Raw genomic sequence first — 17,084 nt, 5'->3', positions numbered from 1 at the left:
TGATGTTTCAACTCATTAAGTGTGGGCTGCGCAGAAGTAATTCCAAAGCAAACAGTATGGAAGGGGAGAGAAAAGAAGTAACTTTATAGTGGAGAAACCTGTCAAACTAACCTAGAGTGAGGTGACCAAGGTCAACATCAACAGTGATAAGTCATGTTGATAGTATGGACCCTGGATATGATGTGATGAAAATGGCACTTTACTATGTAATACATTACCCATCACCCCAGTCTAACCATGAGAAAAACATTAGATACCTCAATTGAGGGAAATTCTATTAGGTTGGTACTAAAGTAATTGCGGTTTTTGCAATAATACACAATACCTGACCAACCCTCAAAACTGTCAGTCACTAAAAACAGGAAAGAGAAAACTGTCATAGCCAAGAGGAGCCTAAGCTATGATTACTAAATGTCATATGGGATCCTGGATGGGATCCTGGGACAGAGTAAGGACCGGGAAACTCAGGAATCTGAACAAAAGTAGGGACTTTGGTTAATAAAAATGTATCACCGCTGATTTCTTCAATTGTAAGACATGTACTATACTAATGGAAGACATAACAATAGGGTGAAACTGGGTACGGAAGAAGGTGCTGATTTATTTGTGAACTGATGTGTGTATAGTTCTTAGACAAGACTGGAAGAAGGTGATCTCCAGGCAGAAGAAACAGCTCGTGCCAACACTTGGGTTAGGAATGAAATGTTTGAAGTCAGAAGGAAGGCAAGTGGGGTTGAAGTAGAGTGAACAAGAGGAGAATGGCACGATGTTAGGGTGGTCAGCAAAAGCCAAAAGACAGAGTCTAGTGTCTGAGGTGGTTAAGCATTAATTTGGGTTCAGGCCTATCTGGGAATCAATCTCAGCTGTGTCATTTACTGGCTGTGTGGTTTTGGGTGGGTTATTTAACCTCTCTGTGTCTCAGTTTCCCATTTGTAGAATGGGCGAAATAATATAATTTACCTTCTAAGGTTTTTTTGTTTTGTTTCATTTTTTTATCATGTATCTTGAGACAGACAGGAGTCATAGAAGGATCCTCAAGAGGGAAAGGCAACACCTAACTCAACTCCTCATGTGTATTTTTATTTACGGATTTGGAATGTGGGTAACATTTTACAGCTACTCAGGGACTAAAGCAGCCCAGGAACTGCCATGCCGGAGCTGGGCCCTGGGTTCCTATATCTTGTGACTAAGAAAGGCAGGAAGAGGGATGCAGGACTTCCGCATGCATCTTCCAGCTTCAGGACCCAGGTCAGAGAAGAGAGGGCGGGGCGACCCAGGGGCCGAAAGTCGATCTTCTGACTTCCGTAAGCTTGACTGGCTTCCATTATAGCCAATCAGCTGCATAAAGGACAGCCTGTCGACCAATGGCGATGCGGCATCCGGGTGCGGAGGACCGAACCTGGGCCTAGCAGGAAGCATGGGGCGGGGCGTCACGATCGACAGGGGCGCTGACCAATGGGACTCCGCCTCCCAGAGGAAAGCACGGGCCGATGCGGTGACGTAGCTGCAGGTCAGCGCGTAGAGGCGGCCAGCGCGGCGGAGGGGTGGGCTGCGGCAGCGGGGCTGTGGAGGGTGAGAAGTGGGCTTTATTCGAGGCTGTTGAGTGTGTGTGTCTGTCTCTGTGTGTGTGTGTGTGTCTGTGTGTGAACCCTTGGGGGACCTGCGGCACGTTTGTGGACTCCTGGGATGACCGAGCCGGAGAAGGGTCAGGCCCGGAGCCTGTGAGTGGCGTGGCGGCCTCGGGGGCGCGTGAGCAGAGACGTTACTGGTTGGGGACCCTTGGAAGGGTTTATGAAGGGGGATTTCCGGGTCTGCCATGGAGTTTGAGGGAAGGTTGGGGGCGAAGGACAATGGAGGAGACTCTCAGATGTGGCTCTTTGCGGGGGGCATTTGGAGTGAAGGAGACGGAGGTGGGGGCCTTTACCTGGAGGGATGCCTTTGAGGAGAGGGAAGAGGAGTCTTGATAGGATGGTGGAGTTCAAGGGTAGGCCAGAATGGGTAGGGAGCTTGCAGGAGCTTGGAAGCTATTGTCCAGTTCCTGGAGAATTCAGTATTGGGGGGAGCATACCGCTGAGGAGGGCCTTAAGAGACGACTGAGGAGGGGGAGTATGTGGATTGCATGGGTGAGGATGAAGAGGACTTGAGATTGCTGATGGGCAGGGAGATGGGAGTGTTGGGACTAGAACCGGGAAGTTGGGCAGGGAGTGAGGGAGTTCTGGGGCTTGGGAGTGTGCAGAGTGGGGGAACTTGCAGGAATGTGTGGGGGCTCTGGATGAGTAGGTGGGAGAAGCCTAGGAGGGAAGAAGCAGAGAAAGGCTGGGGCAGTGTGTGAGGAACCAGAGGTATGTGCCTGGTGGGAGTTATGGGGGCACGGTGGCACTGTGGGGCTAATGGCGGCCTTTTGGCCGGTTTAGTGTCTTAAGTGAGATGACACACGAAAGTACCTGGGCTGCCAAATGCAAGTGTCCTTCCCAGGGAGCGTGGAACTTCAGCGTGGAGTGATGTGAAACCTATTTTTGGTGAGCAGGTTGCTTCGTTTACTATGAGTAATGGCTGACATCTCACTCCTTCCCTATTTCCCTGTCTCCTCCAGAATCACGGCTAGGGGACTTCCCGAGGTCCTGTCCCCAGGCTGCGGTGACTGGGCTTTCACTGGAACAGAAGGTGCTGGAAGGCAGACCGACCACCATGTCCACATTCAGGCAGGAAGATGTGGAAGACCACTATGAGATGGGGGAGGAGCTGGGCAGGTGAGTGACCCCTTTGACGAGGCTCCAGGGTGGGAGAGGCACTGAGGGGTTTTCTGGATAGTTTTTCCTCTCCTGTCCTTTATCCTACTCTCCTAAAAGGAATGAGTCAGGGTCATGTGCCGGTGAAACAAGTTTGGGCTTTGGAACCAGACACCCTGGCTGAGAGTTCTTACTCTGACATCCTCTCTGCATTTTCCTTTGGGGAGAAACGTAATTGAGCACATATGGTATGACACAGTGCCTGGCGTATGGCGTGAGAGCAGTAGGTGTTAGCAGCTTTTGTAGATAAAGGTCTGTCCCTCTCTTAATCCTCTCTTAGGGGTGGTACTTGAGTCTTCCCAGCTCTTGACCTTTCCAGGGAAGGCCTCTGGTCTGGACCCACAACCCTGCCAGTTGTGTAGCATTCTTGTGGGAGAGAGGGGAGGCTTTCTGTGCCAGCCAGGCAGCTGATTTCCTGCCTGGCCGGGCCTTATAGCCTCCCCTGGGAGCTGACCCCCCGCCACCCCAGATCAGCCAGGCACTATCCTTTTTTGTTTTTGGTGGAGCCTCAAACCTTATTTGGTGAGTTTGCTGCTGGCTGGTCCCATGATGTCACCAGAAGGGAATGTAAATAACTGAGCCCTGCTTCAGGCCTTTGCTGAGAGAGTGTTTCAGGCTCATTTGGGATTCTGAAGTCTCTCCTTTAGGAATTTCCCCTTTAGAGTGGTAGTGAATGCAGCACCCCTCACCCCAAATCTCATACTTTATTGTTGAAAATGTATTAGGATAGCCTGCTGAGAATAGTTTGGCAAAATTCAGCAAAATGTCATATGTGTATTCCCTTTAACTCACAGATTCCACTGCTAGGAATTAATTCAGTGTGAATATATACATACATGGACCCAATGACCTAGGAACAGGGATAGTTGCTATAAAGATTTTATATGAGCAAAAGACGGGAAGCATCTTCAGCAGCCATCACAGCACCCCCGCATCCATAGATGGAACATTATGCAGCCATTAAAAGAGCCAGGATCCTTGTGTAATGTGAGCCACAGAAGAAATTGATTGAAATTTAATTGAAAATTTAAAAGCTGTGTCAGTTTTAATAATTTTAATGATATATTTTATTTAACCTGATCAAACTATTATCATTTTGCTTTTTTATAAACTTTTATTTAAGTGTGTTTTTCTAGGACCCATCAGCTCCAAGTCAAGTAGGAGTTTCTTTCAGTCTAGTTGTGGAGGGCGCAGCTCACAGTGGCCCACTAACTGAGCTAACCAGCCGCCCCCTTATCGTTTTGTAATCATCATGTAATCAGTATAACAATTATTAGTGAAATATGTTACCACCTTTTTTTATTCCGTTTTTTTATTAACATTTTATACATAATAAATACAAACTTTTTACAGCCACTGGAAAGAAAGCACGTCTGTACCGAAACGCTCCCTTCAAGCCTGAGCCTGTGCACTGTGATGCTGCATTAAATGTCCTGGAGGGAGGGGTTCTTCTTAAAAAGGAGGCATATTTTTACACCTTTGTTTTTTTGAAATAAAATTATCAGCTCTTCCAAAAAACATTTTAAAAATATAACAAAAAATTTCAAATAACCCTCCAAAAATGTGGAAAAGCGAGATTCAAGGACAATTTGGCTAGCGAAAGAGAGAATACGAGAGTGGGTGGCAAGGGGGCGGACGGGTGGCTCAGTTGGTTAGAGCGCAAGCTTTGGGCAACAGGACTGCTGGTTTGATACCCACATGGGCCAGCGCGCTGCGCCCTTTGCAACTAGAATGAAGTCAATGAACTGCCGCTGAGCTCCCGGATGGCTCAGTTGGTTGGAGCATGGGCTCTCAACCACAAGGCTGCTGGTTCGACTCCCGCAAGGGATGGTGGGCTGCGCCCTCTGCAACTAACAATGGCAACTGGACCTGGAGCTGAGCTGCGTCTTCCACAATTAAGATTGAAAGGACAACAACTTGACTTGGATGGAGCTGATGAGTCCTGGGAAAAACACACTACTGTTCGTTCCCCAATAAAAAGTCCTGGAAATACACACTGTTCCGCAATAAAGTCCTGTTCCCCTTCCCCAATAAAATCTTTTAAAAAAAAAAGAATAGAGAAAACAAAAGTAATGGTGAATATTAGAAATGTACAGGGGCCGTTACTGCAGATGGATCAAGACCTGCTTAAAAAAAAAAAAAAAAAGGTGGCAAGAACTGCCTAATTTTATGCACTTTGAAGATTTTTTTCTTTTTAGCCTTTTTTTTTTTTTTTTTTTTAAATTTTAAGTGTGTTTTTTCAGGACCCATCAGCTCCAAGTCAAGTAGTTGTTGCAATCTAGTTGTGGAGGGCGTAGTACACAGTGGGCCATGTGGGGATTGAACCGGCAACCTTGTTAAGAGTACATACTAACCAACTGAGCCATCCGGCTGCCCCTCGGCAACTCAGTGGCAGCTCTGCTCAAGTTGTCCTCAATCTAGTTGTGGAGGGCGCAGCTCAGCTCCAAGCCCAGTCGCCAGTCTCAATCTAGTTGCAGGGGGCGCAGCCCACCATCCCATGTGGGAATTGAACCGGCAGCCTTGTTAAGAGCACTGCGCTCTAACCAACTGAGCTAACTGGCCACCCCTATCGCCTCTTTTTTTTTTGATGTTATTTTTTTTTTAGTACAATTATTATTTTTTTTAATTGAGAGATTTTGGGGAATAGTGTGTTTCTCCAGGGCCCATTAGCTCTAAGTCATTGTCCTTCAATCTAGTTGTGGAGGGCGCAGCTCAGCTCCAAGTCCAGTTGCTGTTTTCAATCTTAGTTGCAGGGGGCGCAGCCCACCATCCCATGCGGGAATTGAACCGGCAACCTTGTTGTTCAGAGCTCGCACTCAACCAACTGAGCCATCCGGCTGCCCCTAGCACCTCTTTTTGATATGAAGCCTTTGAAATGCGGTGTGTATTGTTGGCGCACAGAACATCTCAATTTGGACGGGCTTGACAGTGCCTTGTGGCCAGTGGCTGCTACCTTGGACAGCACTGCTCTGTGTAATGGTTGGAAACATTCTCAGAGATACATGAAGTGAAGGATCAATGGCCTAGAACACTGTGCACACTGTGTTGCAATTTGTGTAAATTGTAGATGTCGTTTGGACATCTGACTTCTAGGCTGTCTTTATGTTACTTCCATTCATCTACCGAAGGACCTACAAGGCAGGTGCCATTATCCTCATTTTAGATAAAGAAATTGAGGCTGAGTGAAGGGCGGCGGCTTACCCAAGGCCACGCAGCCTGTCAGTGGCCAAGCAGGATTCAGATCTTGGGACCAAACCCTGCTGGCTCCAAAGCCCAGGCGTGCTGGAACCAGAGGTAGGCATTTGGCTTCCACCTGCCTGCCAGCCTGCTCTGCCCCCATATCCTGGTAACGGGCCCGTTAGATGTCCAGACAAAGATAAGCCCTGCGTGTTGGGAAGTTAGTGTGTCCTTATGCCCCAAACACTATTTTATTTCAGTTCACTGCGCCTGTGAAGTTGGCCACCAGGATAAGCTCTGCATTTCACAGGCAAGATTGAACTGGAATTTAGTTTCAAGCAGAACTGTCTTTCCCGAGTCTAGTTATTGACTGTCTTTGGGGAATTAGCTGTGAGGAATCACTGTGGTGACAGGGACCTCAAGTAAAGCAGGCCTACGTTTTCCTGTCCTACGAGTCAGGGCTGAATGAACTGTGAGCGAGTTTCTTGTGTGTATGTGTGTGGGGGTGGGGCGGGGGCGGGGGCGGGGGTTCTTCCCAATTCAAGTTCACATCGACAATCTTGGGAAATAAGCTAATATATGGGTTGATGAGTCTGTGGACTTCTACTCTACCTTTCACATCATGGAATTGTATGTGCATCTGTTATTAGTCCACTCAGGCTGCCATTGCAAAGTGCCACAGACTGTGCAACTGAAACAACAGATTTATCATCTCACAGGGTTGTTTCCCTCTGAGGCCTGTCATCCTGTCTGGCAGATGCTGTCTCCTCCCTGTGTCCTCACATGGTCGTCCCTTTGTGTATCTGTGTCCTAATCTCTTCTTAATAAGGACACCAGCCATATTGGATTAGGACCCACCCCAATGACCTCATTTTAACTTACTACCTCTTTAAAGGACCCATCTCCAAAAAGTCATATTCTGAGGTCCTGGGTATTAGGGCTTCAACACATGGATTTTGGGGGGTCACCAGTCAGCCCATAACATGTTTTTACCTATTCCCTCTGTGTTAGTTATCCTTATTAGTTAGTTCAGCTTGGAATAAAACTAAAGGAGAAAAATCCTGGTATATGAAAATGAGGCCACATGTTCAGTACTTAGCACAGTGTTCTGGCATGTTTGGCATTCGCTGTCATTCCATCAGGGAGTCGTCATGGGATGGGAGGTAGGCCTGGAACAATTAGCTTGGATGTGGGCAGAGGGGCGGGGGAGAGGCATTTCAGGTGGGGGGCAGGAGCATCATGTACCCGGGGGACTGTTGTGCTGGATTCAGGGACCTAATCAGGGATGCTTTGCCTGTTTTGTCTGACCTGTGCCCTTAGCTTTTAGATTGAATTTCCTGTTGCTGCTGTAACAAATTACCATAATTGAGTGGCTTATAAGAACACATGTTAATTATCTTAAAGGTCTGGGAATCGGGAGTAGAAATGGATCTGCAGGGCTGGTCCTTCAGTGGGCCCTGGGAAAGAAGGTTTTCCAGCCTTTTCCAGCTTCTAGAGGCGCCACATCCGGGCTCGTGGCCCCTCCTCCATCGTCACAGCCAGCAGCGCAGCCTCTTCCATCTCTGACTCTGAGCCTCCTGCCTCCCTCTTATGAGGACCCTGTGATGACACGGTGCCCCCTGTAATCCAAGGTCATCCCCATCTTAGGGGCCTCGACTTAACTCCACCTGCAAAGTCCCTTTTGCCATATGAAGGGACACATTCACAGGTTCTGGGGATTCAGACGTGGATGTCTTTGGAGGGGCCATTATTTAGATTACCATGATTAGTAATAATTTTGCAGCCCCCACCTGCCCACCTGGACTTTCACCCACCATCTGACCACCCGAGTATGTGCAGAGCATGTCTGTGATGGCCTGCTGTGGGTGCTTCCGTTTCCTGATGTTGATGAGGGCAGCAGCTTGCCAGCGTGTCAGCTGCAGGTGGTCCTGGGTACTACAGGTAGGTCCACCTACTCGGGCAAACCCACGTGGGTTTCCCCAGCTTGTCTTTTTTTTTTTTTTTTTTTTTTAATTTTTAGCGGGGAATACTGAGGACCAGTGTGTTTTTCCAGGACCCATCAGCTGCAAGTCCAGTCACCGTTTTACAATCTAGTTGCAGGCGGCACAGCCCACCATCCCCTGCGGGAATTGAATCGGCAGCCTTGTTGAGAGCTCGCGCTCTAACCAACTGAGCCATCCATCCGGCTGCTCTATCACCCCCCCCCCCCCCAGCTTTTCTAAAAGCCCCACTGGCTTGGCAGAGACACCCTCACTCGTCTGTCTGTCCCTCGTTCTGCCTGGCCTGCCATCCCTATGCCACCATTGACTGCAGAGAGCCCTCTTGTCCCCAAGACCTGTCTCCGCAGTCACTTTCTCTACGCACTCTTCCGCCATGTCACCAAGATGGCTGTGTGTTCTTGACCCTTGGCAGGGCCTTATTGAAGTTTCCTGTCTGGCATTTGTGCCTTCGGTCTTGGACTTTGTCTTTCCACCTGCAGCTGGCGCGCTGGCAAGCTGCTGCGCTTATCAACATCCATATAATCTCTTGAAGTAGCCCAGTGTAGTGTGGACTGTCCACGAGCCTGGAATGGTTTCTTACTTTTTTAAAGGGTTGCAAGAACACACAAGTATTGTGACAGACCACATGGCCTATACAGCTTAAAATATTTACCGTCTGGCCTTTTCTGGCCTTTTCAGTCAACTTCTGAGTCAAAGCAAATTAGTATAACAGTTCCTAGACAGCAGAAGACTTTGGACATTGGACAGCTCCCTGGAGTGCAGTATGTAGAATTTCTCTGTCTTTTAAATAACAACTGTCTTGAGATATAATTCACATACAGTTCACTCGCTTAAAGTGTACAATTTCATGATCTTTAGTGTATCCACAGCAGTCTGCAGCCATCACCACCATCTATTTCCAGAGCATTCTCAGCACCCCAAAAGAAACCCCATCCCCATTAGCAGTCACCCTTATTCCCCCTTCTCCCCCCCGGCCCCTGACAACCATGAACCCACTTCCTGTCTGTGGATGTGGTTATTCTGGACATTTCACATACATGGAATCACACACTGTGTGGCCTCGTGTGTCTGGCTTCTCTCATGAGCACCATGTGTTTAACGTTGTGGCGAGTGTCAGTATCACTCCTTATGGTCACATTATGTTCCCCTGTGTGGATGGCCCACATCTTGTGTGTCTGTTCATGTGTTGATGGATGGACACTTGGGTTGTTTTTACCTTTCGGCTGTTGGGAATCATGCTGCTGTGAACATTTGTACAGGTTTCCGTGTGGACACATCTTCATTTCTCTTGGATATATATCTAGGAGTGGAATTGCTGGATTTTGTCGTAATTCTGTATTTACCATTTAAGGAACCACCAGATTGTTTTCCACAGTGGCTCCCCCATTTTGCATTCCCACCAGCTATGTGTGCAGCTTCTGATTTCTCCACGTCCTCACTCGCCTCTCGTTTTAAAAATAGGCGCCTTTCTCTCACTCTGCTATTAAATAAGAAGCTCTTTTGAAGTCAGTGGCTTCCTTTCTTTTTTCTTAGCTCTTTAGAAAATGATGAAATACACTGCAGAAAGTTGAATCAGTATAAAATTGTTTCAAATAGAGAATAAGAACCTCTACTTGCTGCCCCCATTTCCTCAGTGCCACTCCTCAGAGATAGCTATTGTTAACAGGTTGGCATGTGTCCTTCATACCTTTCTTCCTACGTATACATGCGTCAATAAATATATCTGTGCATGTGAGTACAGTGTATGCCTTTTTTAAACAAAAGAACTCATTTTGTGTGTCATTCTGCAGCTTTTTTCACTGTGAGGTCCTTGTGGATATCTTGTCAGCACTCAGAGAATCACCTCCATTCTTTCACATGATGGTGTAGGATTCCACTGGACTTACTACCACCATGGATTCTAGTTCCCTCCTGATAAACTTTGAGCTGTTCTTGTTCTCTCTGTTGCGAAAATGCCAGGTAGCCGTTGTGTCCCATGCTGTCCTGCACTCACATAGCATACCCACCGGGTGCATCTCGGAGGTGGTGGGGACAGTGTATCCGCATGGCATCGGGGGCTGGGACAGTGCTGCCTGAGCAGGTAGTGGCAGCCTGGGCCCTCTCAGTGTCCCGCTCACCTCCCCTCTTCTCCCCCTCCGCTCCCACAGTGGCCAGTTTGCAATTGTGCGGAAGTGCCGGCAGAAGGGCACTGGGAAGGAGTACGCAGCCAAGTTCATCAAGAAGCGCCGCCTGTCGTCCAGCCGGCGGGGGGTGAGCCGGGAGGAAATCGAGCGGGAGGTGAACATCCTGCGGGAGATCCGGCACCCCAACATCATCACGCTGCACGACATCTTTGAGAACAAGACCGACGTGGTGCTCATCCTGGAGCTGGTCTCGGGTGGGGAGCTCTTTGACTTCCTGGCCGAGAAGGAGTCGCTGACGGAGGACGAGGCCACGCAGTTCCTCAAGCAGATCCTGGATGGCGTCCACTACCTGCACTCCAAGCGCATCGCCCACTTCGATCTCAAGGTGAGCCCTGCTGGGAACTCGGGACGGAACAGGACCCGCCAAGCATGGCTGGCAGGTGAGGGTGGGAGCCCGAGAGCGGGTCTGCACACCCCTGGGTCTGTCAGTGCTCCAGGGGTCAAGGAGACAGGCCAGCGCAGCCCTGGATCCATGAGGTGACATCAGCCTGCCCATACCCCGTGGGCTGGGAGTGGGGGTGCCCAGGAAAATTCCAGGTGCTGTTCCCGGAGACGCCAGGCCGGCAGAAGCAGCAGGTCCCCCCCCACCATCCCGCTCCCCCACTCCAGCCGGAAAACATCATGCTCCTGGACAAGAACGTGCCCAACCCGCGGATCAAGCTCATTGACTTTGGCATCGCCCACAAGATTGAAGCTGGGAACGAGTTCAAGAACATCTTTGGCACCCCGGAGTTTGTGGGTGAGGCCCGCCTGGTGCATCGGGCTGGGACTCGGGGAGGGGGCACTTGAAGACTTCCGGTGTGTAAGGAGCTGTAGGCCCGGCCCTTGGGTGCTTTGGATGCCTGGCCCTTTGCCCTCAGGTGCCCTGGCATCAGGCATGGGGAAGCTTACGGCCTCGGGCCGGTGCCATCACCATCCCAGCCTTTCTGCCCTACAGCTGGCTCTGCCTGTGTGTGCACACGTATGTGTGCCCCCCTGAGCAACCAGCCACCTGCAGGGGTGCTGTGTTGCCCTTGACCAAGTCCCCATTACAGCCTTAGATGCAACCAGCTCCTGACCCTGCACTTTCTGTCTCCCTATCCCAAAGCTCCCGAGATCGTCAACTACGAACCCCTGGGTCTGGAGGCGGACATGTGGTGAGTCAGTGGGAGCTTTGGGGGCCCAGGGCTGCCCTGGGCTGAACCCAGCGCGCACACATGGGACCGCTCCTCGGGGAATGACCCCTGCTTGTCCCCAGCTGCTGCAGGCTGGGGCAGAGCCCATCCTGTGCTCTCAGTGCTGGGGGCGTGGGCAGCACAGACCTTTGCCTTAGGATGAGGGTCGGCAAACTGCAGCCCTGGGGCCAGAGCAGGCTCAGGGACTGGGAACATTGTTCTTGTTTTTCAGAAAGGTGTTAAAAACAAAGCAGACAATTATGTGACAGACTGTTAATTGGCCCACAAAGCCTGAAATACTCGGTGTCTGACCCTCTATAGAAGCAGTGCCAGCCCTGCCTTTAGGCCTCAGCAGGTCTCTAGATGGTGCCATATCCACGGGGTCTGTGGGGGCCATTGTGCTGTCTGCCCCACCCCCACCTCTAGTCCCTTTGAGCTTTGATAGGAAAGTGTGGCCCAATCATTAGACCCCAGGGCAGGAGGAGGGGAGGAGGCAGGCAGGCGTGACCCCTGAAGCCCTGGGAGCTGATAGACCTGCCCTCCTGGCCCCTGGCCCGAGAGCCTTGGGCTTGTGGCTTACCCTTGGGGGCCCTGTAGAAACTGGAGTCAAGGTTTTGCGACCCTACAGCTGAGCTGTGTTTTTCTTGTGTTCTCTTCCAGGAGCATCGGCGTCATCACCTACATCCTGTGAGTACCTGGCTGGCATCCTTCTGCCCCTCTTGGGGCCCTGCCGTGGCTGAGGAGGGTCAGGGGACTTTTGTGTGGGGACAGTGACCTCAAGCGTGGGCTGCCTAGCTCTCTGACCTGTCGAAGTGCCAGCAAACTCTGGGTGGGTGGATAGATGAATGAATGAGTGAGTGAATGAATTTGTGCAGGAGAGAAAGATGTGGAGCTAGGGTGAGGGTGAAGGTTCCAACCTTCCCGTCCCACTGCTGGTTCCCCAGGCTTTCCAAAAGTCACCTCATTAGTGTAAACTGAGAGGTTGGAAGGGGCTTGTTATGAATAACAAACACTTTTTTCATCTTTATTCTCAAGCCATTTCAGGAACTAAGGACAAGGATTGAATATTACAACAAAAGATGCTCCCACCTTCGTAGCTCTTAAGTTTTAGGAAATTCCCAGGGTTTTGGGAGCCGTGTGCCCAAGGACAGGGATAAAGACCACATATGTATTTCTTACCATGAGTCACAGTATCAGGTGCCCGGAGCCCCCTCAATGCAGCGTATCAGGAAGGCAGGCAATACCAGTGTGTCACCACCAGTGAGGCACACTCTGCATGCTGGGTGGCATCAGCCAGGATTCCTCTGGAATCACTAAACATTCTGGGGCAGATGCTTTGACACTGTGTGTCTGTGTAGGTACTTTGAGTTTCCACAGGGACCTTTACCCATGGGTTTTCGTGCCTCGTCTGGCTGGGCAATGACTTCTTACTGCCTTCTGGTTGGTGGCCAGGGGCTGGCTGGGGGAACGTACCGGAGGAATGTGTGCATGGGATGGTCGGGGCCCAGTGTCCCTCTCCCTCCACATCTGGCCCCTTCGTGGACACCGCGCAGATTGGTGGCAGCTCAGACAGCGGCTTGGTCACGAAGCCAGTGCAGGGGCCACTGAGCCTCATGTCCATCTTCTAGCTTGAGCGGCGCGTCCCCGTTCCTGGGTGAGACCAAGCAGGAGACCCTGACCAACATCTCAGCCGTGAACTACGACTTCGACGAGGAGTATTTCAGCAACACCAGCGAGCTGGCCAAGGACTTCATCCGCCGGCTGCTCGTCAAGGACCCCAAGTGAGCACAGGCCGGGCAGAGGATTGGGGCAGGGGAGGCTCAGCGCCTGTGGCCGGTGTGGCCAAGGACACCCCTCCAAGCCACCACCTCCTCATAACTGGCTTCCGCTTGGGCTGGGGATAGTAATGCATGGTGTAGGGTGGCCCACACTGTGTCTTAAGAAGCTTTTTAGGGGCGGCTGGTTAGCTCGTTTGGAGCGTGGTGCTGATAACACCAAGGCCGCCGGTTCAATCCCCGCATGGGCCACTGTGAGCTGCGCCTCCTTAAAAAAAAAAGAAGCTTTTTAATTCATTGCCAAATTTAAAAATCAAGGTTTCACATAAAATTCCAGAGTCTTTTCTTTTTCTAGAAAAATATCTAAAACTTCTGGCAGCATAGAGCCCTCATTCACGAGAAAGTGCTCCTTTTGGCCGCAGCCCTCCCCTGGCATATGTGCTGCCCATTCTTGTCACCCGCCTGGTCCCTCCTGTGGGTGCCTGAGTTGTTTGACCACAGCATTAGGTCGTGATCTGTTAACGAAACTCCTCAGGGCACATGGAGGCCCCAGAGCCTGCAACCCAAAGGGCCCCTCGATGGGCTCCTTGTGGCTGGCCCAGCAGAGTGGGAGCTCAGGACTGTGCAGCTTCAGGTCATTTCAGGGACTTGCTGCCGGGCTGGAGGGTGACTTTAGGGGTTGGGGGCCTCCAGAGGCAGGTGTCAGCATCAGACCTTGGCGGAGTGCTGAGAGCAGGGCTGCAGCAGGGAGAGCCTGGAAAACTCCTGCCCTGCTGTCTGCTTGGTGTGGGGAGGATGGTGCAGATGGTACTTGTGTGACTAAACAGGGCTTGGGGGTGCTCTTCCAGGAGAAGAATGACCATAGCCCAGAGCCTGGAGCATTCCTGGATCAAGGTGAGGCGGGGGACTGCTCCCACTGAGGGATGGCGGGCATGACAAGCCCTCAAAATCCAGGGAGGGTCCCCAGAGCGGTGGGCCCGGGCCGTGGAGGGATGGGGTGCTCTGAGATGGCGTTGGAGCCTTCTCACTGAGACACTCACCTGGAGTCCTGGGCCACTCTGTGCAGGGAGCAGGGCTCCCTCCTGCAGAAGCTTCCCCGAAAGAGCATTGTTCCATAAAGGGCCAGAGCATCAGTTTTTCCATCTCTCTGGTCCCTGGCGTGACTGCATAGCGTGCCATCAATACTCAGCTCTGTCTTCATAGCAAGAAAACGTGCCAGGACCATATGCACATGGGCACAGCTGTGTGCCAATAAAACTTGATTTACGAAAGCAAGCAGAGGGCCAGATGTGGCCCTCAGTGGTCCTCCACCTGGCCCCTGCTCCAGACTGTACTCTCCCTCCCCCTCAGGCCATCCGGCGGCGGAATGTGCGGCGGGAGGAGAGTGGCCGGAAGCCGGAGCGGAGACGCCTGAAGACCGCCCGCCTCAAGGAGTACACCATTAAGTCGCACTCGAGCATGCCCCCCAACAACACCTACATCAACTTTGAGCGCTTCTCCAAGGTGCTGGAGGAGGTGGCGGCAGCTGAGGAGGGCCTGCGCAGCCTGGAGCATAGCCGGCGGCTCTTCCACGAGGACATCGAGGCGCTGACGGCCATCTACGAGGAGAAGGAGGCCTGGTACAGGGAGGAGAACGAGAGCATCGGCCAGGACCTGCGGCGGCTGCGCCAGGAGCTGCACAAGACCGAGGCGCTCCAGCGGCAGGCCCAGGAGGAGGCCAAGGGCGCCCTGCTGGGGGCCAGCGGGCTCAAGCGCCGCTTCAGCCGCCTGGAGAACCGCTACGAGGCCCTGGCCAAGCAGGTGGCCTCCGAGATGCGCTTTGTGCAGGATCTGGTGCGCGCCATGGAGCAGGAGAAGCTGCAGGGCGTGGAGTGTGGCCTCCGCTAGGGCCACGGGAGGCGGGTGTCCCCTCCGTAGCCCTGGGCCAGGCCCCTCTGTCACCCGTGTTGGGCCTGGAGAGTCCCTGGGCTGGCCAGGAATGGAAGGCTGAGGGGAGGGGCTCGGCCAGCTGTGTCCCAGGGAGCCAAGGCTGATCCGGCCTCCTCTGCACAGCGTGCCTCCCTCTGCCTTAGCCCCTCTCCTGCAACACTGGGGACTCAGGGTGGGGGTGTTTGTGGGGCAGCATCACCTCCGGAATGTGGTCTCTGCGAGGTCATACCTCCAGGAGAAGTGGCCACAGTGGACCAGATGCCTCAGCCTGGCTGGGTGGTGGGGTCAGTCTGGGTCCCAGGTCAGGGGGCTGTAGGGCAGTTGGGTCACACAGCAGAGCCTGGTCAGCACCTTTAGGCCCTCTATGCTGATGCAAGTGCACGCAGCCTCGGGGATGGTTTGTGAGGGCCCTTGTGTGCCCCAAGATTCGGAATCGGAGGGGCCTCTGCTGGGCAACCCATCCTCTCCTCTTCTCCAGATAGGAGGTGACCCCTCCATGGTCAGGGATGGAGGCGGCCTCTGACCCCGGCTCTCCCCATACTCCAGCCCCTTGCTGGGGCACCCCTGGCCCTGGACCGCGGACTAGGGTCAGAGCTGAGGAGTTGACCCAGCCCTCAAGGAGGTAGTATTGGGGGGAGCATGTTGCTAAGCACGTTACCTGGACACAGTAAAGGAAACATCTGCAAAAGCTGTCTCTGTTCCCTCCCTGAGGCCCAGGGATTCCCTGGGCACTGGGTGAGGCAGGTCCCTGGGCCAGGGTCCTGGGGACAGAAGTAAAGAGCCATCATCCATCTGGCAGCCGTCCCCAGTGGGGCAGGCTGTGGAGCCATCCCCTCATAATGCCAGGTGCAGGCTTTCCATGACACAGTCCCTGATGCGCCAAAGCCCCAGTTGGGGCCCCACCCCGTCTCGGTCCCTGGCTCTGCCCCTGCCCCACCTGCCCCTGCTCCGCACCCCTTGGTGGGGACCCGGTGGAGTAGTCCCAAAAGGCTGGTGGGCCCAGCATCCCCCTCCCTGGAGAGCTTCAGGGCTCCTTACCACCCCAGCCCCTAGGCTCTGTGCTGCCCTGTGGGGAGAAGCCCTTTGACTCTGCTTCTGCTGGTGTTTTCTGCTAGCATCTGGCTAGAACTCCTCCCAGGAGCACTTCCCTGGACCTGAGCGGTTGAGAAGGGGGTTGCAGTGCCATCATGCGCCACTAGGTGCCGCCCTCGAGGAGGGTCTGTGCCCTAAGGTTGGTGCTTCATGAAACAGGTCTCTAGCTGGTGGCCACTCAGAACCTGGAGTTGTCTGCTGCAGGTTGGGTTAAGTGAGGGACACCTGTGCAGACACTCCTCCCGCCCTCCAGTCTAGCTGAATGGAGGCAGGAACCAGGCAGGCAGGACTGGGACTATTCCTGCTGAGGCCACTGGCCTGGGGCTCAGGCAGGGCCTTGGGACCTGGCTGTGGGGTCCTGTCATGCCCGTCTCTGGTCTGTGGTGGGTCTCCTTGTATGCGCCTCCATGAACTCCAGGCCATCATGTATGCACGCCTCTGCAAGCATGTGCGAGCCCAAAGGAAATAAAGCCTGGATTCCAACACCCAGCAGTTGTCTGTACCTGCGCCCGGCGGGGCAGCCAGCCTTGGGTCACTTGGCGCCATGGTCGCCAGGCTCTGTCTTTTTCCATCCGTCCACTGCCTGCCCCTGTGCTCCTCAGGACAAAGAGGGCAAACCTGGGGTGTGACATCGGGGGCTGCCTCAATCTTGGGGCTCAGCTGGACTCTGGTTATTTTTATTGCAATGAAATGGAAGCTTGCAACGTTGGAATGAAAAAGCAGCCAGAGCGGACTCAGAGGGGTCCCTTGGCACCTCCTGAGGGTTCCCCTGCCGTGCTCTGCGCCCCGGTGCATGGGCTCCAGCACAGGCCAGCCCTCCTGTCTGCACAGCAGGAAGGTGGTGGCGTCATTGCTGCTCAGCACCGCCTCTGGGTCTGGAATGTGGCTCCAACGAGTGACCTTCTGACTCAAGTCCTTCCCAGGAGCTGAAGTTCTGAGCCTTTGGCAGCTCTCCGTCATTCTAATGTCGCTTCATTTCCATACA

General features: G+C 52.8%; 1 protein-coding gene across 2 annotated transcripts; it reads left to right on the top strand.

The window, feature by feature from the left end:
• The first annotated feature begins 1,500 nt into the window (after positions 1-1,500).
• DAPK3 (death associated protein kinase 3) lies at positions 1,501-16,588 on the top strand. Of its 2 annotated transcripts, none has more exons than XM_019744241.3 (9): positions 1,501-1,572; positions 2,594-2,750; positions 10,114-10,474; positions 10,759-10,888; positions 11,237-11,285; positions 11,964-11,990; positions 12,932-13,084; positions 13,927-13,972; positions 14,429-16,588. In XM_019744241.3, the coding sequence occupies exons 2-9, from the start codon at positions 2,689-2,691 to the stop codon at positions 14,963-14,965; spliced, it is 1,365 nt and encodes a 454-aa protein (XP_019599800.1). In that variant the 5' UTR covers positions 1,501-1,572; positions 2,594-2,688; the 3' UTR covers positions 14,966-16,588. The 2 variants fall into 2 exon arrangements, with proteins under 2 accessions (XP_019599800.1, XP_019599801.1); XM_019744242.3 differs by lacking the exon at positions 1,501-1,572 and adding an exon at positions 1,579-1,721.
• The last annotated feature ends 496 nt before the right edge of the window (positions 16,589-17,084 follow it).

The sequence above is a fragment of the Rhinolophus sinicus genome, chromosome 15 (genome assembly GCF_057876585.1).
Source record: "Rhinolophus sinicus isolate RSI-liver-muscle chromosome 15, RSI-T2T, whole genome shotgun sequence".
Taxonomy (NCBI): domain Eukaryota; kingdom Metazoa; phylum Chordata; class Mammalia; order Chiroptera; family Rhinolophidae; genus Rhinolophus; species Rhinolophus sinicus.
This window is presented reverse-complemented; position numbering and strand designations above follow the sequence as displayed.